Below are 25,296 nucleotides of genomic sequence, written 5' to 3'. Positions count from 1 at the left end.
AGCCACCATGTGCATCTGGCTTACGTGGGACCTGGAGAATTGAACCTGGGTCCTTAGGCTTTGCAAGTATGCGCCTTAATCATTAAGCCATCTCTCCAGCCCAAATGGCTTGCTTTTATTTTGTCACTTGGCATCTTTCTGGTGGGAAATAATCAGCTCAGGTCATATAGCTGGAGATTACAAATAGGGAAAAGTCAGCATTTCACCCCTGCCTCTTAGCTCTAGGACACAGCACATGATTTCATATTATTTGGTCCTTTTTCCCCTGAAGTATATTTTTAAAATATTTTTATTGATTTGAAAGAGAAATAGAGTATGGGTTCCAGGGCCTCTTGCCAGCACAAATGAATTCCAAAACATATGCATCACTTTGTTCATCTGGATTTATGTGAGTACTGTGGAATCAAACCTAGGCTGGTAGACTTTGCAAGCAAGTGCCTTTAGCTGCTGAGCCATCTCCCCACCCCAAAAGTAATTTAAAAAAACTTAACCTAGCAAGGGTTGGAAATATGTTTTAAAAATTGTGTCTAGCCAGCTGTGATGGTGCATGCACCTTTAATCCCAGCACTCAGAAGGTAGAAGCAGGAGGATTACTATAAGTTCAAGGCTGCTCTGAGACTACACAATGAATTTTAGGTCAGCCTGGGCTAGAGTGAGACTCTACCTCAGACAAACTCAAAACAAAAAAAAAGTTGTATCTAACCTTCCAGTAATTTGTTGGCTAGGGAGGTCCCTGATGCCCCCAAAACATTGCAGGCCATTGCTGAGGCCCTTGGTTTCCCACCAGGAATAGATGGTAAGACCCTATTGCTAAAGACTCCATGTACTTGGGCTGCAAGACCACTGAGAAATCCTGCTGGAGCTGAGCTGAAAGCCTCCTCCATGTAGATCAGCTGACAGAAAGCTGGAAAAAGCCATGCTGCATGCAGCTAAATGGGAGAGAGAGAAATCACCAGTGAAGATACCCAACAGTGGACACTGCAAACCTCATATTTGGCCAGCCTGGCCAAATGTGCCAATGGGTACAATAGTGACACATCTGTTATGGGGGAAAACAATGCCCTCTAATTTGATTGGAGGCCCACTCCATGGGTGGAAATATATCCCTGATACTGAAAACCTACAACAGGAGTAGTCATGAGCCCTAGGAGTGTAATGTCTGCTGCTGTCTGGCTAAAAGTATATACTATGCTCACCAAACTGCCCAATAAGCACTCTCTTAATGTTCATACCCATATATTAATGCTACTCTCACTTTTGGTTAGTGAACCTTCTCTTTTCAGATGATGGTGACCTTGGGATGACTCAGAAGGCACCATGGTGTGAGAAGAAGTGACAGAGTAGTGCTCAGCACTGAAATATCTCAATCACACCTTCCATGGCTCAGGGTCCATTGCAGAAGAGGTGGCAGAAAGAATGTAAGAGCCAAAGGAAGGGTAAGACTCCTTACAATGTGCTCCTCCAGACACAAAATGGCCTGGATATCCATGACATCACAGTGCCTGACACTACCTACACAAGACCATCATAATAGGAGAAAAGATGATGGCATCAAAATAAGAGAGACTGATTGAGAGGGGGAGAAGATATGATGGTGAGTGGAGTTTCAAAGGGGAAAGCGGGGAGAGGAAGGGAATTACCATGGGATATTGTTTACAATTCTGGAAGTTATAAATAAAATGTTGTATTTACACTGCACATACATAAACTATTTTGTCATTGATTCTTGAAAAGTATTGAAATTGTTCCCTAGCAGTCACGTGGCCTGGCTGTCAAGTCATCTAGAGATGAAGCAAAAAGTTGGAGAATGAACACTGAATGGGGAAGGCCAGGCTCTCTAGCCCAGTTCCCTGTGGATTGTCCCCTGAGAATACTCCTCACTAACTGTTTGGCTACTACATGGATAGCAGTGTTTTGGGTTTCCTACCATTCCTGGAGCAAGGCAGGTGCAGGCCTGGGCTGACATGGAGTGAGGGGAGGTTCCTGCTGTTTCCCAGAGTGTGGGCCAAATCACCCGAATCGAGTTCAGGTCATGAGTGGCCTTGAGCAGCACCCTTCACCCTGGCCTCAGCCTTCCTCACAAAATTCTTCATCATGGCATCCTGCTGGTCTGCCCTGCCGCAGTCTTTGCTCTGGCCTCAAAGCTGCTGGCAGTCCAAGAAGAAACAGGCAGAACACAGCTGTTGATGGGAGTTTTGCCTCCCCTATCTTTGCTTTACCACACACCTTCATTTTCTCTCCCTGTGGCTCTCGACTCAGAGGTGGTCAGGCCTGTTTGTCACCCCACACTATGTCACATGTTCCAGGGCATACTTATAAGCTGTTTGACTCTTATCTTAGAGGGTCCCCAGGCAAGTCTCCTCTGGACTTTGGAATTGCCTGGGCTGAACTCTGGGGACAGAGACTAGGCAGAGGAAGACGCACTGGGCTTTATTTACTTTGTACAAGATTTCCAAAAGATTTTTGAAAAGGATAGGGCAACTGATTTAGGACTCAGGCATGTATGTACTTTAGATGAAGCCTGTCTCAATGGTGAACTGTGGGCACATACATGAAGCCCTCATTCTCCTTGGTGAATTCTGAGCCTAGCTAGGTCAGAGTAATGGAGGTAGACATGAGGCTGCTGCTTGAAGCTTATGTCCCTGAGCCCTGGAGCATGATGAGGAGTGTGGCCCAAGTGCTCCTGGTGCACCTTCCTTGTCCTTGGTTCTGCAGTGTCCTGGGGAAAGCGGAGAGGTGTATGTTTTACTGTCACAGTCTAGATGGCAGGGAGGCTCTGGTGGAAAGATGTTCAGAGAGCTCCCTTCTAGGGTGAAGAAGGGGAAACTGAGGCCCAGAGAGAGACACATGCCATCATCCATGCAGCTGGGATGGATGGTAAAGGCAGGGTACTGAAGAAACTCAGCCCTGTGAGGGGACCTGCCAGTTCTGGGGGACAGAGGACAGTCACCAGCATAGGAACAATGAGAACCCCCTGAGGTGGGAGCTGCCCTGGTGTGTCTCCCCATCTCAGCCCACTTGGGAACCTCCAAGGTGACATTCCTTCAAGTGGTTCTAATACTCAGGGTGGTCTGTGTGTCTACAAAAGGGGATACACCGCAACGCTAGACAGGACCATCCAAATCAAAGGCACAGGATAGCCACCAGGTGAGGTGCCTTGGCTTGAGGGAGGGAGACGTAGGACTAAGCCCTGATCTCCCAGTCCAGTGATCAGAGGCATTCCATAGCCTCCAGACCCTGCTGGTCCTCACTGGATACCAGTTCCTGCTGGAGCGCTGGGGGAGGGGAACTTTAGGTCTCAGCAGCCTTCCAGGGTGAGTCACAGGGCTCTGCCACACCTTTCCCTGCAGGGTGCCCGCCAGCAGCACTCCTGCCACAGGCATTGGTGGGCAGGTGTGGGAGAGGTCACAGAACACCAAGTGGACAGCAGACCCCCCACTCCTGTCTCGAGGCAGGGCAGGAACACTGTCCAAGGGGCCTGGATTCTCTGGAGCAGTCAGGTGTCTAGGGTCACTGTGATCCCTCCATGTTCCAAAAGGCCAGCATGAAGTGGACTGGTGTGAGCAGAGGGATGTCCCAGTGATTCTGGGGTATGGCACACTCTCCTGTTGCTGTCACTGAGCTGACGTTGGTCAGGATGTGATGTCTACCCTCTGCTCATGCCATAGTTTTCCCCTGCCATCATGGAGATTCCCCTTGAGTCTATAACCCAAAATAAACCTTTTTTTCCCCACAAGCTGCTCTTGGTTGGGTATTTCCTGCCAGCAATGTGAACCTGATTGCAGCACCACTGGGATACCTAAAAAAACAAAGGTTAGGCGGCTGGATAGATAGCTCAGTGGTTAAGGTGATTGCCTGCAAAGCCTAAAGACCTGTGTTCAACTCCCCAATACCCACTTAAAGCCAGATGCAAAAAGTAGACCATCTAGAGTTCATTTGTAGTGGTTGGAGGCTGATGGGCCCAGGGCCCATTCTCTCTGTCTCTCTCTCTCTCTGCTGGTAAACAAATAAATAAATAAATAAATATTTAAAACAAAACCAAAGGTTGGAACTGTGTTTGCACCTGCAATTCTATGTGTGCATGCACACTCACGTGCAAGGCAACATCCTTCCTATCTATTAGCTCATCCATTCCCCACCAAACCCACTGTTCAGTCAAGTCCCTGTTCTTTCATTCCAACCCCAAGGAAAAAGAAGCACAGAGAGGTTGAGACAATTGTGTGGTTGTTGATCACTCAGTTAGCCAAGAGGCAGTGTCCTCACCCCTGGTGTCCAGGAGATTCACTGGGGGGTGGGCAGAGAGGCCTCAGGTGGCTACCCACCTATTTAGCATCTGAAAGTAGAACTCCTACTTGGAATGAGGCTCCCAGACACCCCAGAGGACAAGAGTCATATAGCAACTTGTTAAAATTCTCCGTGTCCAGCTCTACCCAGTCGGTGTGGAGTGGACCTCTATTGTAAATTTAGGGACATCCCAGGTGACTCTTCTCTTGAGGATGCTTGCGGGGGAAGAAATCTCTCTGGACACCACCTAGTGGGCCTACCCTGCCTGGGGAGAGAGAGCTCCGTTGTCCCTCTGTTGGTATACCGAGACTGGTGGCACACAGTAGGTGCTCACCCAGTGCTGGCTGAACTTGCTAGTCAGCGTCCACACCTTCTGAAAGAAAAGGCTACAGTGGCCTAGCTGTTTGTGTCCCAGCAAAGTGATGTCCCTGGTAGCTGTCCTGACATCTTGTTTCTCCCCACTCTGACCTGTGGGGCCCAGGCAGGGTTGCCTCTTCCCCCTCTGGCACACACACACACCTCTGCATACCAAAGCCTGGACAGTCTGGGCTGGGCTTGGGAGATCCACTCTCAGTTCCCAGGCTGCTTCTCCCCGCCCAGCAGGGGAATGCTGGCCCTGGGCTGACACTTCTGATGGCTGATAAGGAGGGATAAGGAGGAGGAAGGTCACAAGAAGATTGGGTCCTTTCCCAGCAGGGCGGGCCTACTACAGGATGACTCAGGCTGTCTGATTAGAGCCTGGGGGCCTGGGCAGGGCCAACTGTGCCACCGCCATCCCTAGGCCGCCACTCAGAGCAGGTAAGAGGCCTGGATGTTCCCTGACCTCCCTTCCTTTCGTCTTTCCCGGGCTGTGGCTGTTCTCCTGGCTGGGTAAGTTCTAGATGTCTCCTGGGTTTGTCCCAGGAGGGGTCTACAGTTTGGCTCACTGTAGGGACAGGGAGGAGGGCATGCTCGGAGTGAGGAGCCCTCAAACTAGTGCCTGTGCCTGAGCAGCAGGGAGGCAGGTTTCAGGTGACTCGGGTAAAGTAGTTTGTTGTCCCCAAGTTTGAGAAGTGGGGAGTGCAGAAGGTATGAGGTGAGGCTGTGGACTCCCCATGGTGAGACCCCTTTCTGGGCCGGATAGAAGAATGGAATCTTGCAGACCCCAGAAACAGCTACTAAGGGTTTCTGGTCCCAGTATGCCAAACTTCCTGGCTAAGTGTCTTTGGGCAAATGACTACACTCCTCTGAGCTTCAGTTTCCACACATGGTCAGTGGTATAATTGATGGTGGTGCTGGGTACCCTGGAGAGGAACAGTAGTCTGGGGCTGGGGGCCAGAGGCCAGAGTGGTGGCCCCCTGTACTCATGCCCACCCTGCCCAAAGCATGCACGAGGGTCTTGGGGGTCTCAACCTGCCACAGCCCCCACTCCTCAGAGGCTAAAGTCCCTGCCATCCCCTAGGGACAGTTCCTTTCCTGGGCTGAGCCTGGGGCAGAGGCCAGCCGGGCACTGAGCAAAGGAGCCTTACTGCAGGCAGAGGGATGGTCCTGCTGGGGCTGTCGGCCCTTGGATTCTTCGGCTGGCCTTGGCTGGCTAATGCATGGACTTTGTACAGGAGCTAAGGAGGCCAGTTCAGACCCCAGAAAGGGGGAGGGCCTCCCTGAACCTTAATTTCTCTGCAGGTTTGGTGAGTCTGGCAATGCCACTGCCCCACTCCACAGGGCTGTGCAGATCACCTGGCGTCCACACAGGCCTGTGTAGATTCTGCAGTAGGAGTTGGGCCAGGTGGAACTCTGTGCATGGCGGAGCATATGTATCCCTCCTCCAGGGGCCTAGCAGACTGAGGTTCATGGTGGCATGATTTTGCAAGGTCACTGGCAGCTGGAACAAGATGCCATTTCAAAAGCTTGTCAAAGTTTCTCTTACACTGTGGAATATTAAGAAGGAAAAAAAAAAAAAACCTAGTTTTTGCCCCAAGTGCAGTAAATAGCAGAAAAAGGTGTGGCCATGGACCCTACAAATGGGCTGGGTTGAGACCCTTGGACTTAGCTCAGGGTTGAGATCCCAGCCACAGTACCACCTATGCCAGTAGTTTGCCTCCAACATACCCAGAATGACCTACTTCCACCTACTGGGATCATTTTTATAGACTTCAGTATTTGGAACATGCTAGTTTTGCAAACAGGAAGCTAGAACAGAAAGTCCCCTAACCACCCATGTCCCCTGATGTTGGTGTCCCGGTGCAGGCTCAGGACTCAGGCCCTGGGGTTATTATCAACTAAAGGTACTGCATTCAGACCGTGTAATGTCCCTTTCTATCCAGCCTACAACCCCATCCTGCCCTTCCAGCCCACATTGATGAAATCTGTCCAAGATTTCTCACATGTTTGATTGTTTTATTACCTAGTCCCTCCAGGGATACAGTCCTAATTTTCATAAACACAGAGGTCTCTCTTTCTTAATAGTCTTTTAAAAATTAATTCATTAGTATTTTAACATAGGTCTTTCTCAGTAGGGTTACTGGGTTCACTGGGGGTAGCTAGGGCCTCTGGCTATGTAGGGGGCTATGCCTCAGGTTGTTTCCACCTGCCTTGTGGCTCTTAATTCCTCCCACCCCCACTTCCTCAACAGTCCCTGAGCCTTGGCAGGTGTGCTTTTGTCTGTTGGTGTTGACTTCTCCATGGTCTCTGTATTTCTGTTATGATGTGCTTAGGTTTTCCACAGGGTTTGTTGCTCTTTTCCTGGATGTAGATGTTGCTGTGATTGTCGGGGTGTCTCTTTAAAAATTATTTATTTATTTATTTACAAGGAGAAAGAAAGAGAGAGAATGGGCATGCCAGGGCCCCCAGCCACTGCAAATGAGCTCCAGATGCTTGTACCTCTTTATGCACCTGATTTTATGTGGGTATTGGGAAATCAAACCCAGGTCATTAGGCTTTTCAGGCAAGCAGATCTGCTGGGCCATGTCTCCAGCCCCGTCAGTGTGTCTTGAAAACACCATGGTGCCATGCCCACCTCTGCAGCCTCACTCAGGTTTCACCCCAAACTCCTGTGCGACCCCTCTGCTGGCCCTCTGCTCCATCTCCCATGGTTAGTCCCTTCTACAAAGGCAGCCTGAGTGGAGCGTGCACGTGCACAGGTGCCAGGCAGACTGCTCTGGTTTGGCTTCTTGGCTGATCTGTCTCCAGTACATTCCTTGCGGACGGTGTATGGCTTCTCTGACACCTGGCTCATTTCCAATGTGCTGGTATTGTAAACAGCCGGATTGGCACCTGTCCTCATGCCGGCTCAGCCACAGGCAACAGTCTGAGAATGAGCATCCAGCAATGGGGCCCGCTGGCCAAAGGTGAACATACCATGGTTTCATAGGTGTTAGTGACTTGCCCTAGGTTGGCTCTGTGGCACCATACTCTCGGATGCCTGCCAAGGGTGTGGCAATCCAGTGAATGGTGGCTTAGGGTCAGCTCGTATCATGTTATGCTCTGCAGCACAACAGACAGGAGCTGGTGGGTCTGCCCTCTTTTGGTCACTGTGGGCCAAATGTAGGTGCTTGGTGAGATCTGTTACCCAAATAGTCACTTGTCCCTACTGTGGGTCGCCCTTGCCTCAGGTTACAGGAGGGCTGGCTGGGGTGGGCATATACCCACTGCCTCCTCACTCTTCTGTTCAGCCTATTCTCTGCCAACTTGCCCATCCTCCCCACCCACTCTGCCACCAGCCCATACTACAAGGTCCAACTCAGGTTTTCCTGACTCCAGAGAGCCTTCCATTACTGCCAGAGTCAGTAGCCTCAAACTCACCACCCCATCCAGTTCCACACAAACTGGGCTGGTCTTGGTTGTTTCTCACCGTGGAATTAGGTGACCATGCCCAGGGCATACCTGTCACTAGGCCTAAGCCTGTTGTGCTGGCCAGAAACTTCCTTTATGAAGTCATTGCCCCCTCTTTCTGCACTGTCCTCTGAGAAGGAAGCCAGCACATGCAGCCAGCACTCAATAATTCTTCTGTCCTCTGCCATCAGGGCAAAGGAGTGACATGGTTGTGGAAATGCTCAGCACGGGAGGGATATGTTCTCCCCTACTTACTTAGCAGTCTTATTTATATCATTTGAACTTAGGGACAGTCCTTCATATCTTGGGTTATCATCCAATGCTCAAATTGCTCTTGCTGAGGCCCCTGGGACATCTTTCAGTCATCTCCCATGGCTCCTTGGCAGAGTCCCATCATAGTGGAGAGTGTTGAGCCATCCGATACCTGTTTCTATGATCTATGCTCTATCTACCTGCCTATCTGCCTATTATCTATCTACTTACCTACCAGCCTATCTGTCAGCCTATTTTTCTGTCTGTCTACCTGCTTATTTATCATCTATCTATCTATCTATCTATCTATCTATCTATCTATCTATCTATCTACAGTTAGATGATCAGTCTATCCATTGTACTTACTAATCTCCCAGCACTGCCAGATACTCCAGGCTCCTAATGTGCATTTTCTTCCCTGTCTGGCATATTTCACAAGCCAAGGTTGGCTGGCTCCCTGCCTCTAGGCCACCTCCACTGTCTTTATGCAGGATCATGAGGTGCTTGGTGCTCCAGCCTGGTCCCAGTCATAATGGTGGGATTGTCTTATCCCCGTCTGCGGCTGTTGTTGCCTTCATGTGGGAGCTCTGGAGAGTAGGCCAGGCCACATGGCTCAACCGTGTCCCCAGCACTAAGCTAGTACTGTCTTCATGACAATAGTGACAATTGCTCTCCTTTGTGAAGGCCCTTTCTTCATGCTTGACAAGTGTGGGACTGAGAAACCAGCTGAGGTGGAGCATAGAACAGCTGCCCAGGACAGTTTCCTGGCATCTGCTTTATATCACTATCACCTCTGAGCCTGGCTGTGCCAGCCATGTGAGACTGCAAAGAGGGGCAGGTATGTGAGGTGCCTGCCACTGGGCTGCCCTTTGTGTGTGAAGCCAGCTATGCTAGAGTAAAGGGCCCGTGAAGAGTGTGCATTGCTCTGTGATAGGTGAGGGAAAACCCTGCGGCAGTGTGGCCTGGCATCCACATGATGCCCCTCTGGCCACATCCCCATGACATCACCTGGGAAGTTTCACAGATGGGTGCCTGGGCCTGTGAAGGGTGCAGATGTAGCTGTCACCTTGGGGCTTGCTTCCAGAGTCTCCAGGGTGGACCTGCAGATGGATGATACCTAGTCCCTGTTGTAGTAGGGTCACACCCTGTTGTGACACCCTATGAGAGAAGGGAGAGAGCACAGGATCCAGCTCCAGCTCCAGCTGAGTACTTTCCCCCCACACAACTGTCACATGCTGCTGGAAAGGACCATGTATGACCGGAAGACTAGAGAGCTGGAGGAAAGAGTCCAGTGTCAGGTACCACTTGCCCAGAGTTAGGTAGGGTTAGCCAGGGGCCTGCCACCTCCCCCACACCTACAAACCACAACTCCTGCATACAACCATGGGGCCTCTGCTCCTATGGGCTTGGGCAATCTTGGTGCACATCGACTCAGTCCAGTTCTCCATTGGCACCTCTGCTTACTGGTCACTGGAAAAATACTCACAGAGCAGGAGATCTCATCAGCACTGCCAGAGGGGCCCTTGTATTAGGCAAGTGAGATGACATAGCACTGATGAAGGCCTCCAGGGTTCTGGGGTGGACAATGAGGACAGACTGTGGTCAGGGAAGGCCTGGAGGATAAGAAGGGCAGGACACTGAGGGACACTAGTGAGGACAGAGGGAGGATGCTGACTGGGGTGTCATGTTGGAATGAAGTGGGTCCTTCCTGGTGCTGAGTCTGGGAGGGCAGACACCTGGGGGAGCTATTGTCTCATTCTCTGTGATGCCTGGTGGATTTCTGCCACACAAAAGAAAAGAAGTCTGACAATGTCACCACAAGGCCTCCATCTGAGCTGGGGATGGGGGTGTCCTGGGTGGGCAGAGGGTTCTTTTAGTCCCAGTCTTGTGTGGGCCTTGGAGAAGTGACCATGATGCCAGAGGGAGGAAACCAGCAGGTAATTGGTACCCAGGGGAGAGTGTGACCACCTGGGCATGGTGACCATGGGAGAGACCAAGACAGGGAAGGGAGCCTTGGCCTACAACAGTGCTACAGCAGCTACAATGGGGCTCATGAATGAGGGAAGTTTGGAGTGGGGGGAGTGGCAGGGTTTAGCCCTTGCAAGAATGGACAACACTCAGAGTTTTGCTGGGAGGAAGCAGAGAAATGGGAAATAGTCTAGAGTGAGGGTATATTCCCACAGAGACGAAGCTGACTAGAACAGCCAGTGCCCCCATATGCCTTAATATAGCCCAAGGATGGCATTGAGGGGTGGGGATCAGAAATCCCCATTTTGAGTCCTTTGCCCCATTGGCAAACAGTGGCTTGGCCTGGGAACCTGTTTCCAAAGAGAAATCTTGACTGGGAGGACCTCACCCTCCAAGGAGGCACATGGGAAGTGTATGCTTAGACTGGTTAAATTTTATACAAGCTAAGGTCAAGGTCACACAGGATGACTGAGCTCTAGGAAATGCCCATAGTCCCAGTTAAGGTCCCACGCTCTGAGTAGGAATACCTTGGCTCTATCGACTGAGAACCAGTGGAGTCTGGGTTGAAATGTTCTGGCATCTCACTTATGAGCTGGGACCCATTTTCCCCAGGCTCTCAGAGAAAGGAGCAGCCACAAAAACGCCCATGTGGCTCTAGCCTAGAGCCTTCCATTACTGTTCTGCATACCCTGCAACTCACAGAACAGACTATCCATGGGGTACCCTGTGACCTGGGCTTCTAGGACTTCCATTCTTCACTGTTAAAGGCGAAGGACTGGAACCAGGCTGTGTCAAGGGTACAGCCATGGTATGACAACTGGACAAAAAGTGAAAAGCGGCCTCCATGGCCAGCTGCCTTCCTGTGGACATGTCAGATGACCTGGGATATGAGTAGCCTGTGCCCCTCCTGACCACACACTCTCCTGGGGACACGTCTGAAATGAAGATGAAGAGTGCTTATTCAGAGGAATGCTTGTCATACACACTAGGGACCTTTCCCACTGGTTCGCTTGTCCCAGGAAGAGAAACAATCATGGACTTTTTGGGCCACAGTGTCAGCAATTTCTCAAGCTACAGTGTGACGCCTGTCCTCTCAGAGCTGGACACCACTGGCCCATGTCACCACCCAAGGAGCACTGAGAAAGCCCTTTCCGGAGGGGCAGGAACAGGCGTCTTATAGTCCACAGAGGCACAGGAACTGCTGACTGCTTCCTGTGGACCTACGCCCCGGCAGTAGGCTACTCGTCCATCCGGCCCAAGTGGCCATCAGTCACCTAGGAGCCTGTTTGCTCCCAGTGTTCTTGTTTTGCAAAACAGCAATCTGGACCTGGGACATTTTTGGCCAGGGCCAGTTCCAGTGGACAGTGCCTGCAATAACAAACATGAGCATCTGCCAGGAAGACACTGTTCTAGTAATTTCCATGTGTCCACTCATGGCAGCTTCCCTCTAGCACCAGCCAGTGCTGTCCAAGGAAAGATGGTTCTCACTTTTGTCTGCCCTATATTCTCTGTAGGGATCAGGGTTGATGACCCTTAGGGGTACGAGGGAGGAGGGTGCCTGCCATTCTGGGAAACATGCGATCAATTGAGATGCCTCTGTATTTCACAGACAAGGTGTGAGGGTCAGGAAGGATAACGAGCACACTCATCCTGGTGTCAGGATCCATCTTGGCATGGGGAGGGCACAGACCTGGGGTGTATTCCCAAGGCTGCGCCTGCCTGGAGTGGAGGCCAGTCTCAGAAAGTCTCCTTTAAAATGAAGTACTATAAGAACTCTCCTTCCTATGCATATGAATGAGTGTGATTCGCTTTGGAATCTCTCTGAGTTCCAAGTTGAACACATAAGGGAATCAACAATTTATTGTCATTGTACTGGGTGTTTTCATGCCCTGGGTAGCCAGGGAAGGGGACTTGATGATGAGATGCTGCTCATCCCCAGATATTTTCCTCACACGAAATGTTTGCATGCTCCATGTTGGTGTTGTAGGGACCTCTCTAGTGAGTCACTGCTGTATAGTTCATGACCCATGTTCTTCCAGTCCTCTCTACAGCAGTCAGTCTTCAAAATGCACCACTCCTAGCCTCTGCTGTACAAAGTGGTACTGGCCCTGGCCATAGCCATCCTTGACTACTTCTCTGCTGCTTCATGTTGTTGGGGAAATTGTGTCAGACCTGATTGCCAGCAAAACCAAAGGTGGCATTTTCTCTTTGGACCTTCATGGTGTTCTTACCTCCATGTTCTTGAATGATCTTGAGGCTGTGGCATGTTATTTCCACTAGGAAGGGCTTATGAGAGACCCAGGAGACTGTTGGAGGCCCCTGCCTTTCTGAACTCAACATTCACAGCCTGTTGTAGATGAATCACAAGGTGAAGGGCCCAGGCTCTCTTGGGCCTAAGTGGCTTTGGGAGGCTCAGTCCTGTCTAGGATGCAACTGAACTTCAGTGCCCCACTGAGCTTTCCTATCTCCTTGAGCAGCCCTTACACTCCTTCTTTGCTCAGTTTCTCTTCCTCCAGGTGTCAGCCAGCGAGCCTGTCCTTCCAGGAAGCCCTCCCCTATTGTCCTCCTCTCTTGCCTGTACAGACTTCCTTGTCACCAAGTCAGACATGGAATCCTGGTGCTTCCTGGTTCTTCTCCCCAACTTCTTGAGTGGTGTTGAGGGGGCCCAGGACACAAAACTGAGTAGTGGGCTGCCATGGCTAGGGGGCTGGCTGGGGGGCTGTGAGGCCATCATAGCTAGATTCTGGTGGACAGGATGTGAACTCTCCCTTAGGAAGGACTTGGGGCAAGTGCACATGTTACTTGGTGTCATCTTCCAGGAACCTTTGAATGTATTCACATGAGGGATTCTAGGCAGACAGATGGAACTGGAGCAGAAGAATGTGTTCAGGATGACACAAGGGCATCAGGGGCCAGCTCAAAGCCAACACACCCTGAGGAGCCAACTCTAGGAGCCTTTCTTGTCTCCTCCCTCAGCAGTGAGGAAATTTGTTCCCAGGGAGAAGCCAACAAATACTTGCCCCCCACAGGCAATACACCCCAACAAACTAAAGGACAATTCCACCATAGAGTTCATCATAGAGAACTACTGAGCTTACTGGGCTTCCTTACAGGGCGTGGCACAGGGCTTACGTACAAGATTATGGAGACCTCTTAGCATGGAAATGTCTCAGCTCAGCTTGGACAATGACCACCCCCCCCGATAGCTGCATAGATGGAGCTCCCCATTCCTTGAGTTTCTGCCCTCTATCTACTCTATCTCCCCCTGAAACCATGAGACTGGGTGCATCATTGCATACAGCTGGCAAAGAAGGTGCCTGAGATCTCAGGTGAAGTTCTTACAGCCCTTCTTCTGTAAGGAAACATCAGCAGGCCCATCACAGCTGATTCTCATAAATATGGCAGTAGTTTTTCTCAGACATGACACTCAGCCTGGTCTTCCTGGTGTGATTGCAATGCCACGGCCTCTTGTGAGGGCTCTGTACCCCACCCAGAATGCAGCCTGCCCTTGCCTTCCATTTAAGGAGAAGTCCAGCACTACTGGCTGCTGTGCCCATAGCTTTGCATAGAATGTTCCTCTGGCCTCGCCGGCATAGACCCCTGAGAAGCCTAGACGTCATAGGGCAGAAAGTACTCACTTTGTTGAGTTAGCTCCTGGGAGGGGAGACCTCCCTGGGGCAGGTTAAACGCCTTGCTTGCAGCTCTATCTGCCTGATGTAGCTCAGGATCACTGTTATGTGATGGTGAAGAGAGAGGAGTGGAGCTGCTGTTTTTTAAGTTTGGAACTTAAGGCTGGAGTTTGTGTTACCTGGAGACCTCCTTGGGCAGAACTTGCCTGCCAGAGATCTTGGGTTGGGACCGTCTGACTTTGTTTCTGCATTGCAAATGCCAGGGAAAGCAAGGGAGCTGAGTGAGCAAAGACCCTGATATCTGTGATGGCCACAGCTGTGTGATGTTAGGCACACGTGCTGCTCTAAGTCCATTTGATGCCAGCCTGATAAAGGTTACAAGGATGAAAAGATCAGTTGGTTATCCTGAAGCCCCATAGGGTGACAATCTACCTGGGAGACACTTGGCATCTTAGTAGTGACAATGTTGTCTCACTACAGTGATATCAAGAATGGGAACCAGGGGCTGGAGAGGTGGCTTAGAGGTTAAGCACTTGCCTGTGAGGTCTAAAGACCTTGGTTTGAGGTTCAGTTCCTCAGGAGATCCACATTCGTTTGCAGTGGCTGGAGGCCCTGGCATGCCCATTCTCTTTCTTGTTCTCAAACAAATAAATAAAAATATACAAAAAAATTAAAGAATTGGAATCAAAGAGAGCTGAGAATACTTGGAGAATTCTATACCCAGAACCACCTTCTACAAGGGGGGAAACTGAGACTCAGGGAAGTGACAGGCGGCCCCAGTGGCACTCCAGGCCAGACTGGGGTTCAGATGGCCCAATGGCAAGCAGGGCCATGTGGTCCTGCTCTGAACCTTGCAGCTCAAGGTAGACCCTTCTTAGAAAGACCTGGCACTGGAAGGCACATGCCCCTTCCTCCGGAAGGCCACCAGTTCTTGGTGGCCGTGGGGTGCCCTGCACACAGTGGGGGAGGCTCTTGGAAAATCCCTCTGGCCTTGGGCCAGAGTGCAGCTGCAGAGACAAACAGGATATGGGGTCTCGGGCATAGTCAGGGACAATGACCAGGACAGGAAGCACCTCCAGACCCTTGGCTGGATATGGAGCCTGCAGGGACCTCTGTCAACACAGCTCCCAGAAAGACATACCCAGGGGAAGCTCGGCATCCTAGGATCTGCACTCTTTGGAAAGCATGAGCCACCCTTCTCCCATCTCTTCACAGAAGGAAACTGGTAGGGAAGTGGAAGGTATATGCATGTATCAGCGTATATGGGAGACAGGCCAAGCCCCTCCCATGGAATGGGTACAGTGAGCACCTGTGAGCAGGAAGCTGGCCCCATTTTAGTTCTTGCTTTTTGTCAGGACCCATATAAGGCCCAGTTCAGGCTCCTGCAGCAGGCAGGGCCAAGGGTCCCTCTTGCCTGACCTCTACCTGGGCCTGCTACAGCCAGCAGGGTCCTCATAGGCCAGGGTCTGAGAAGGGGCATCTGTGGGCTGTGGAGGAGGCTGGGCTTTCTCTTCCCTTAGAATATCCCTATTGATGGGGTCAGGGAGTCAGGACAGAGCTGGGCATGTGTGTGCATACATGTAGGCTACATCTGTGTGCCCATATGCATGTGTGCCTTTATACACACATATGTGTGCATGCATATATGTGCACATGTGTTGAAGGGGAAAGGGAACAGAGAGCTGAACTGGGTTGTCAGGGCCCGAGGGTTGGCTACTTATGGACTTCCCCAATCTCAGCGCCAAGGGTGTCCCTGGCCTCACCACAGAGCACAGAGCTGGCAGAGAGATGGTGGCAGCAGAGTCTGGCTCTAGTCCAGGAAGGAGCTAATGATCAACTGGCCAGTGGTGTCCCTGCAGCCACAATGGGTCTGCCCTGGGTTTCCAGCCCCCAGGCTCAGGGAGGAAGTAAGGCAGGAAACAGGGGGCGGTGGCAACACTGAGCAGTCAGTCGGCTGTGGGCGGCCTTTGCCTGCCCCGACCAGCTGGAGACAGTCCACAGGCCAGCCAGCAAGGAGCTGAGCCTGGAGTGGCCACCTGGTGCTGCATTTCCGAGGCCTGGTGACCCAGAGGTGTTTCTGAGGAGCAGAGTACAGGTACAGGGGACCGGGCAGGGGGCTCCAGGCAGGAGGCTGTGGACTTGCCAAGCTGGTTGCAGTGGTACAGCCAGGCCTTGCCACAGTTGGATCTAAGAATAGCTTCCATTTTCCTCTTTCTTGAATACTCTTCTGCCTTCTTTGGGGCCAAAAAAGGCAGAATTGTATTGGAAAGAGGGGGTGGCTATCAGAGGCTGGCAGGCAGAACCCCAGGGTACTGTTGGCTGCTAGGTTGATTCACAGGGATTGCTCTAATGTGACCATGTGCTATTCTGTGGCTTGGCATTTATGCTGCGATCCTGTCCTTGAAGTATGACCAAGACATGGGAGGTGACCAGAAATATGGGATTCAGAGGCCAGCCTTGGATCTGCACAGGCCGCGTGACAGTGCTAGTGTAGTGCCTATATATAGTCCACAATCGCCCTGTGGCATGACCTAGCCACGCAGAAGTCACTCTAGGTCTCTTTACGTCAATGGCTGAGATGAGTGATTTGACAAGAGCTGCTGACCAAATGTCCACAGGGACTTCAGCAGAAATAGTGCCCGTCCCATACTTGAAGGCGGTGCAAGGGCATGCAAGTTGGATGTGCTTGGGTTGGGGACCAGACCCTCACCCTCCTGACAGTGACCCTAGCCAGGCTGAACATCAGCTTGTATGTTTATGACATAGGCAAAAGGGCGCCTTCACCCTCCAGGTTAAAGGTTAAAAGTGAGGGCTGAGAAGGATGCTTGTGAGCAGCAGAAAGGTGTTGCCATTACTTGACTGTCCCTATGTTACTGACATGAAGAAGTTTTCTGTGTTGGGCACTGTGCCAGCATTGTAGGTATGTGAGGGCACAAATGCCATGACGTAGGTGAGTGAACTCCATTACCTAGGAGAGAAAGTTTCAGGGTATAGCTGTATCCTGTGAGTTTCATAACAAATGACGACTACCTCATGACATACATTGACAGAAACTGTTCTCTCAGTGTTCTGGAGCCCAGGGGTCAAAGACCCTTGTCTTTGTGGGTGGAGCAGGGCCCCTCCTGCCTTGGCCAGCTTCTAAGGCCAGTTGTTCCTTGTGTGGTGACTTCGTTGCTGCAGTCCCTGCTCCTGTAGTCAAATCCATACCCCTCTGTGTCTCATTCTCTCATAGGGACCCAGTGGCAGGTGGAGGCCCAGTCTAACCCAGCATGACCTGCAAAGCCCTGTTCCCACTTGAGTCCCCTTGTGAGGGTCCTGGTTGGCATGAATTTGGGAGATTCAGCATCTTCCCTAGTATAAGGAAACGAGACAACCCTCCAGGGGTGTTCCTTCATAAATCAGACAAGCTCTCAATGGTCCCCCAAGGTACTGGCCAGGTACCTACTGGCTCAACACCAGCCAGACTTTGAGGAGTGCAGGCTTCCTCCAGCCCACATTGATCCAAGCTGGCTGCACACCAGCAAATTCCATTCACTTAATCCATCCAACCTCCTTGTGAGTAGATGTTTTTGTTCTCATTTTCTGGGTGAGTAAACTGAGGCATGCAGCATTCTCTTCCCACTGAGACAGACCCAGGTCTTCATGTTCCAGAGGGATGTGTCACCTGCAGGCTGTGGTCTCTGGCTTACCTGCCTGGGGTTGCCTTCCACCCAGGCTTTGTCTCCACGATGAACTGAGCAGAGGACAAAAGCCTGGAAGAAACCGAGGCTCTGCAAGCTACTCTGCGGCCACCCATACTCAGCTAGTGCACCCTCGGGGAGCAGGATGTCTCCTGGGGCTCAGCATGGGGATGGTCAAGTAATGGCTGGGCTCTGGGCTGCTTTAGCAGTGGGAACAGGCCATAGACCAGTGCATGGAGGAGGCTGCTCTGTTAACAGGGAGGAGCTGTTCCAGGGTATAGTCCACTTCCTCCCAGGGCTCCCGCTGTGTGATTGAAACTTCTGGACCCTCAGCCAGCAAGTGGGAAGTTCCCTACCTGATAGCCCCTTTTCTCAAGAAATGCCCTGAGTACAGGCCCCCAGGTGACCTATGACCCCTTCTTGATGTTGGGGGGAGGCTGAGCAGGGAAGGAGGCAGACCTGCTGGGCTGTGGCCAGCTAGGGAAGAAACCTGCCTGCCTGGCTGCTGAGACATTAGACCTGACTACAGGTGGAACATTGACCTGCCTCTTGAAACAGCAGGGAGGAGAACCAGGACCCAAACAGGGTAGCGGTGGGAGCCACAGGCCCCATATGCCTGGACCTTACCTCTCAAGAGGTAGGATCAAGTTCTGGGTTGAGGGGCCTTATGAGAAGACAGATGCCCAGCCCTTGGGCAGAGACCTGGGTATCTGTGGTCATAGGAACTGGGGAGGCAGTTTGACCACATGAGGTGGGAGGAATGCAAAGTCCAGGCTGAGACTGGACTCGGACTGGGGGTAGGGCCAGGCTGGCCAAGCAGAAGCTTGAAAGATGCCCAGGAGGACCTCGTGCGTAACCAGCTGAGCTGGTGTCTCAGGACAGAGCACAGGAGGCAGAGGCTCAAGGTCTGGCCTGGCATACAGTCCTATAGCCCCGTTGTCAAGAACTTAACCGCAGTGTTGGGGTCCTGGTATCCCCAGTGCTGTTTGCTCCTTTCCTTCAGAGAGCAAGTGAGTGCCCACGGGTGGGCTGTTTATACGGGTCCGGGGTCCTTGTGGAGTCCTTGGTATGTATGCCCCCTTCCGAGCTTCCCACCCTGCTCCCTGGAGAAGAATGTAGCCACAAACCAGCCAATCCAGTTACATATGAGACAGATGTGTGGGTGCCCAGGTGGGAAGATGAGAGGCTCACTGTGGCCACTTCATCTAGGTGTGGCTGTAGCTTCCAAAAGCTCTGTGTCTTCTTGGCAACTTGGGGTCAAGGCCCTTTATCATGAGTTCCATTTCTTGCCTAGCTGTACAGTTACTTTCTGGCCACCTCCAGGACTAGGTGGCCCTCTTTCGCTTGCTTCCTGCAGCCATAACTGCCTGTTTTGTACCTGGATTCCTAGGTGCCAGCAGGCCTGGTCATTCTCTGGGTCCTGGCCACCTGCTACAAACTGGGCTCAGTAGTGTTTTCTGGAATACCAGAAAGCTCCCCTCGGGGGCTCCTGCTGCCTTTGTTCTATAGATGGGAAGATGCCATGAGTCAGTCCTCAGAGTGCCAGCTATACACATGGGTGCTCATGTTGACCCCTCCCACCCCTCACTCATCCCTTCTTGCCCAGTGTTGAATTCCTGCTGGCATCCCTGGAGGCAGCATCTTGGAAAGACCCCTCACCCAGGGTGGCCTGGCCAGCAGGTGAGAGGCGCTGGCACTGGGCTGTGGACAGAAAGTAGCAGCAGACATGTGGTCACTCTGTGTCTACCTGGTACTGGAACAACAGATGTTGGCATGAGGGTGTGTGCACGTGAGAGCTGCTATACCCTCAGCCCCAGTTTCACTGTCTGTAAAGTGGACCTACAGACTGTGTGGGCCCTAGATAGGGTAGCCTGGCCAAAGCCCCTGACGGGATGTGGGTGGCAAGCCTGTGAGTCCACAGCTCTTAGAAGCCAATGATATCCTGTGATCCATCCTTTCAAAAATGTCAGGCCTGTGTGGTTGGCCTAGCACCATGAACCTGGGCAGTTCTTGGGCCAAGAGCAGGATGGAGGAGGAAGGCCATGTTTGAAGTATGAGATGTGAGATGAGAATATAGCAAGGTCATGTTTTTGGTAGTAAGACACCAGCTTGGCTCTAACCTCTCCTCATCAGCATATTCTGCACACACACAAAAAAAATCAAACCTACAGAAGCATGAGCCAACCCCCTATGTCCTGGGTATAGGCTTCAATAATGTCTCTCGTTCTCAAGTATTGATGACCCAGGCTCCTCATCTGTCCTAGAACTGTGTCCTGCAGCCCAGACCCCAGAGCCCAGACTGTCTACCTCCTTATCTATCTCTGCTGGGGGAGTTCCTTGCCTGGAACCAAGTGGAGACAGATTGAAGACTCTTGGGACCATGCAACACCATGCAGTGGTATAGGCTTTATGGTGGGTGGTGGCTCATGTAGATACCAACCCCACACTGTGGCCAGCATTCTCTGGATCTTCAGCTGAATGCCTTAGTCTCAGTGTCTGCCAAGAAAGAGGAGGGTCAAAAGAGGCCAGGCTTGCACTTTGATCCTAAGAAGTACTCCACCTGACTCCTTCCCTCCCAAGGAGCCCAGGGGCTTAGTCTCCTGACTGAAAGGAGCCTCAGAGTAGAGGGACTCTAGAGGCCATTCTAGAGCTGGTTACACTGGCCTCTTGTGGCAGGAGAGACTGAACTCTCCTGATTCAACTCTGGAAGGATGGATGTTGTTAGGAGTAGCAGGAACTCTTGGGAATCTGTGGCCAGCTTAAGGTGATGTTGAAGAACCATAAATGACCAGTGGCTCAAAACTAGGTTCTCCCGGCTTCCTCCCAGGAGATACATTCTCCCCATCTCTCCCTCTCCCTTGGAGTTGATCACCCATCCCAGGTGGGTGAGGTGTGTCATATGTATGGCTAGAAACCATAGTCTGAGGGTTTCTGATGGGGACCTGGGCTCTTCTCTGTCCCCAATTATATGTATTTGGTCATCTGCAAGGATGTCTGAGCAACTGTCTCAGGTCAGACATTGAGTCATTTCTCTGGGGCCTGCTGGGCACCTGAAAGAGAGACTGCATATATTCCCGAGGCCCCTGATTTGTAGAATGAGGTAGCTGTAATGTATACATTGGTACAAACCTCTGCTGAGCTCATCCAGGAGTTTGACCAAGTTGTTCTGAGAAGTTAAGTTCTGAGAGGAAGAGGGAGTGGTGGGGAGAATGTACCTCCTAGGAGGAGGCCTGCTCATGCATCCCAGGCTATCCTATTGAATCACCTGCTACAAGCAAAGGTCACTGCTGGGTCTCAGAAGTCTTCTCCCTTCTCAACCTGACTCTGGTAGTGACATCATGTCATCTCTGAAACTCTCCCTGAGAGGCTTCTCTTAACTACCTTTCCTCTCCTCATGGAAGGTCAGCATCATGTCCAGCCTTCAGCCCTGAAGCCACTTTGGGTCATGAGGAGGAGCCCCACAGAGGTGACTGCTGAGGAGCCAGCCACCATGGGGCAGGGTCCTGTGGGGTCCCCAGAAGACTGCAGCCACAAGGACAAGGTCCAGAGCAGGGCCCAGAGCTTGCCCACTGGCCAGGAACGAGCAGGATCCAAGGAAGCCCAGGCAATGGTCAGAGGCGGTGAGTTTGGCTATTTAAGCCTGTCCCATTCTCATGTCACCTTTGTTCACCTTGTCCATCCACCTGTCTACCCTGATTTCTCATGCCACCCCTCCACATTGGAAAAGCTGACACAGACACCTTAGCACTTCTCATTTCTTGTGCGTTTGGAGAATATTTGTGTTCAGTGATGTTTCTGCTGACTGCTTATATTGTTTAAAGGATCTCAGGATAATCACACTGGCAGAGGGCCCAGGGCCAATCTGCTCATTTGGAGAATGTTCTAGAAATGCCTCCAGAACCACTAGATTCTGTAGTTCTGCCTGTCCTCATAAACCTCTGTATTATTCAGGGTGGGGTGCCCCTCACTCCCCAGGAAGTAAACCAAGGCCCAGACCTCACAGTGATCAGTGGTCCAGTCAGGCCTGGCACCCATTTCCTGAAGCTTGAGGAGTGACATACTTGCTACATGATGAGGTGGGCACCAGAGGGAAGCCAAAGCCAGATGGATGTACTCCACAACACCTGGTTTTGATCCCAGTGGTTCACGGGCCTCTGCTTGACTGCTACCTTGGTTTTCTCGGTTGGAAAGCTGAAGGGTAGCTTCATTGACCCCAGGGTCCTCTCCTCAACCATCCTTGGTCCCTGAGAGAGAGGACGGGGACATAGAACCTTGACTAGGCCCTCCCCCTTCCCACACCTTCTCTGTGTTGTCTCACTTGCCCTGTGCTTGCCCAGCTGTCCTGTCTCTGGGGTCCAGGGCTAGGCACATACTAGATGTTCAGTCATTATCAACAGATCAACAGAATGACATATTAGGAGAAGGGAGTATGAATGTCTCAGGCAGGTAGCCAGACAAGACCCTCCCTTGTGGATGCTGGGTGCCTACAGAGATTTAGATGTGTCCTTTTGGTTCTTTAGTGCATGAGTGGAGATGGGGTGGTGCCCATGGTCTCCCAGGTGCTGACTCACAAGGAAAAGTGGTCCTGCCAGGAGGGGAGGGCTAGGAAGGGCTCTGTACCTGGAGAACCCACCCTTAGCACTACTCTTCCAGAATAACCTGGGCAGGAAGACAGGGCTGGATCTCTCCCAGACCCATGGAGCCAAACACAGGCTAGGAAATCCCCAGAGCCTGTCCCAGAACCACTTGCCCAGGAAGGGGACACAAGTGTCAGAAATGCATGAAGCCTCAGCCAGTCAGTGACTAGAACTAAAAGTATTTGGGGACCATGTGGCCAGGCGCTTCTCTCTGGAGGCTGCTTACCACCTGGCATCAGAATGAACTTGTGGCCCAACCCACTCAGTCTTCAGACTTCTGTATTAGGAGGCTGAACTGGCAGCCAGTAGCAAGGCCACTCAGTGATAATGCTATGGTTTCTTGGTGTTTTTGGTATTGTGCACTCTATGAATATTTGGACATGCTAAATTTTTCTGAATTATTGAGGGCAAATTTAAGACATGCAGTAAGTTTTTTCACAAAGCTACAGTGTGATAACAGTGATGTGATAGCCATCTGTGGCTGTGATCATACTGCCCTCTGGCCTTGACCTCATGTGGAACAAGCCAGCTGTCTTGAGTGTCCTTGGTAGAACATGAGACCCTAGACTGATGCAGGAGAGAGCTCCATGGGATTAGAGCCCCAACACGAGCAGCTCTCATTTGACTTCTTATCCACATTGGCAAAGAATTGATAATGCAGACTATAGAGAAGGATAAATTATGAGATTAATTTTAGGGACAGTTAAGAAGGAGGGAAAACAAAGCAGGAAAGTGAGAGGAGGCAAGCTCGAGAGGACCCCCCCCCCCCATACAGGAAAAAGGAGAGGACTCACACATGTGTTTCAGGCTCATTTACATGAATCAGCTATCCAATTAGAAGAAGCCTTATCACCAGGGTCAGGTGCATAAGGATGGACATGATTGGTTGGCAGGTCTACAGGGCTGGCTCAGAAAGGGCCAATCCACAGGCGCTAAGCCCAGATGTTGGGGAAGAAACAAGAAACCCTTGCTGTGGAAGGAGCAGGAAGTTGTTGCTTGCAGCCATCTTGGATGAGATTGCATAAAATGAGGGTTCTAGTCTTGCCAAGGAAGGCAAGGTGACATCTGTATTGCTGTGGGTCAGTCCCTAGCCAACTACCTATCAGGAAAAAAGCTACCTTGCTCCTTCCTACTCCATGTCAAGTCTATGTCTTGTGTCTTGAGACCACCTCTTGTTACCACTTAATCCTGAGATTTCCATGAGAGGGACATAATCATGTCACCCTGAGAGTGTCCTCAGCTCAGTTCCAGATGGCATGTCTTCCTGTTCACATCAGCAAGTTGAGGCAGGCATTTTGTGTCCCTTAGTTACTGTTGATACCCATGAAGTCAGTTTGTCTGGTTCTGGGTAAGACTTACTGTGCTCAGCAAGTGCTTTGCTACCGAGCCATATCCTCAACTGTGAGGTTACCCCCTGTGTGAGGAGCTGTCTGGAAGCTTCCTCCGTGGGGAAGTTTTATTCTGTCCCTTGTCATTGCCCAGGAGACTGAACATCCTGGTCCCAATGCAATGCAATGCAGCAGGTCTGCCGTCCTTGGGCAGTTCTCGGCTACAGGAATGATAGTCAAGACAGCTGCAAGGGGATAAAGCTTCATCCCTGTGTTGACACAAAACACACAGCTTTCACTCCAAAGGGGATAAAACATAGTCTCTTCTGGGGCCAAATACGAGTGACCATCGCCTGGGAACATAGAGTTAGGTCACCCCAAATTCTGTGTTCCAATGTATTAACAATTTCATGAAGGTTTTACAATTGCAGAACAAAAGAAAGTCATAATCCAAGGCACTTTTCAAGTATGTTGGTGGAAACATCAGGCCATTTACAGAAAAGCAGGGGAATCCCTGGCATGGGCTTTGGATGTTACCTGATGACGTTCTTAGCCTCTGGTGGGTAGAAGCAGGGAGTCTGTGAGTACGTTCTTGTCACTGATCCCCTGTTAGTCACAAGAGTTAAGTTAGACACAGAGATGAATAGTAAATGGTTACTAAGGGGTCTAAAAACAGCCCAACATAATTTGGCTCTGGACTTGCAAAATTCTAATCTCTCCACATTAAAATTTTAATAAGTTGCATAGTCTCACAGGATAGAAACAGCATCTATTTTCTTTTCAGGAACTTCAGTTCACACCTTCCTTTGGCATTCACAAGCCTTCTTCTGTGAAAGGTCAGCCCCAAACACTTGATTGCTTATTTTAGAGAAATTTCATAAGTTTTGTCCTAGGACTGTCATGGTCATCATGTGTTCTATAAAGTCAGTGGCCCTAAATTTGGATTTGTGACATGTCTCCACCCTTTCTGGGGAACTGATGTCCTGGGCTCCTCTTGTACTCACTTGCCCTGCCTCCTAGAATGGTCTTTTCTGGAGAAACCCTGGATTCAGAAAGGTAGACCCTGGAGGATGGAGTTTAGAACCTACTCTCAGGGCACCATGGGCTTCCTTTTAAAAGTATATTTATTTATTTGAGAGACAGAAAGAGAGAAAGAGGTAGATAGAGATTTTAGAGAGAGAGAGAATGGACACACCAGGGCATCCTGCCACTGTAAATGAACTCCAGATGCATGCACCACTTTGTGCATCTAACTTCACATGGCTATTGGAGAAATGAACTCAGGTCAATAGACTTTGCAGGCAAATGCCTTAACCATTAAAGCCATCTCTCCAGCCCCATGGGCATCTTTTGACTTCTGAGTGCCCAGTCCCCAGCCTGGTCCCAGGGTCCAGAGACAGTGAGGCCTGAACATAGGCTCTGACCACACTGGGCCACCAGACTCCCCAGGGTGGGGAATGGGCAAGTGCCATGTGAAATTCATGGTCATCAGGCCCAAGGCCAGTATGGCCAAGCTGTACCACAGCCATACCTCTGAGCAGGACATGGTGTCCCCAGGGCCAACAAGCCACACATAGTGAAGTTTGGCACCTTCTGTACAAGCCAACCACCATCTCTTTCTCTTTCTCTTTATATTTCTATTTTGGGGAAGTTTCAAGGTAAGGTTTCACTCTAGCCCAGGCTGACCTAGCACTTACTCTGTAGCCCG

General features: G+C 51.0%; 1 protein-coding gene across 6 annotated transcripts in view; it reads left to right on the top strand.

The window, feature by feature from the left end:
* The first annotated feature begins 4,953 nt into the window (after positions 1-4,953).
* Sh3tc1 (SH3 domain and tetratricopeptide repeats 1) overlaps positions 4,954-25,296 on the top strand; it is a 52,725-nt gene continuing 32,382 nt past the window's right edge. Inside the window, exons 1-2 of one of the 6 annotated variants that reach the window (XM_045130429.1) lie at positions 4,954-5,082; positions 21,025-21,243. In XM_045130429.1, the coding sequence (XP_044986364.1) occupies positions 21,069-21,243 (175 nt within the window). In that variant the 5' untranslated portion in view covers positions 4,954-5,082; positions 21,025-21,068. The other 5 variants (XM_045130430.1, XM_045130428.1, XR_006632741.1 and 2 more) reach the window with 5 other exon arrangements.

Source organism: Jaculus jaculus, chromosome 11 (assembly GCF_020740685.1).
Source record: "Jaculus jaculus isolate mJacJac1 chromosome 11, mJacJac1.mat.Y.cur, whole genome shotgun sequence".
Taxonomy (NCBI): Eukaryota; Metazoa; Chordata; class Mammalia; order Rodentia; family Dipodidae; genus Jaculus; species Jaculus jaculus.
This window is presented reverse-complemented; position numbering and strand designations above follow the sequence as displayed.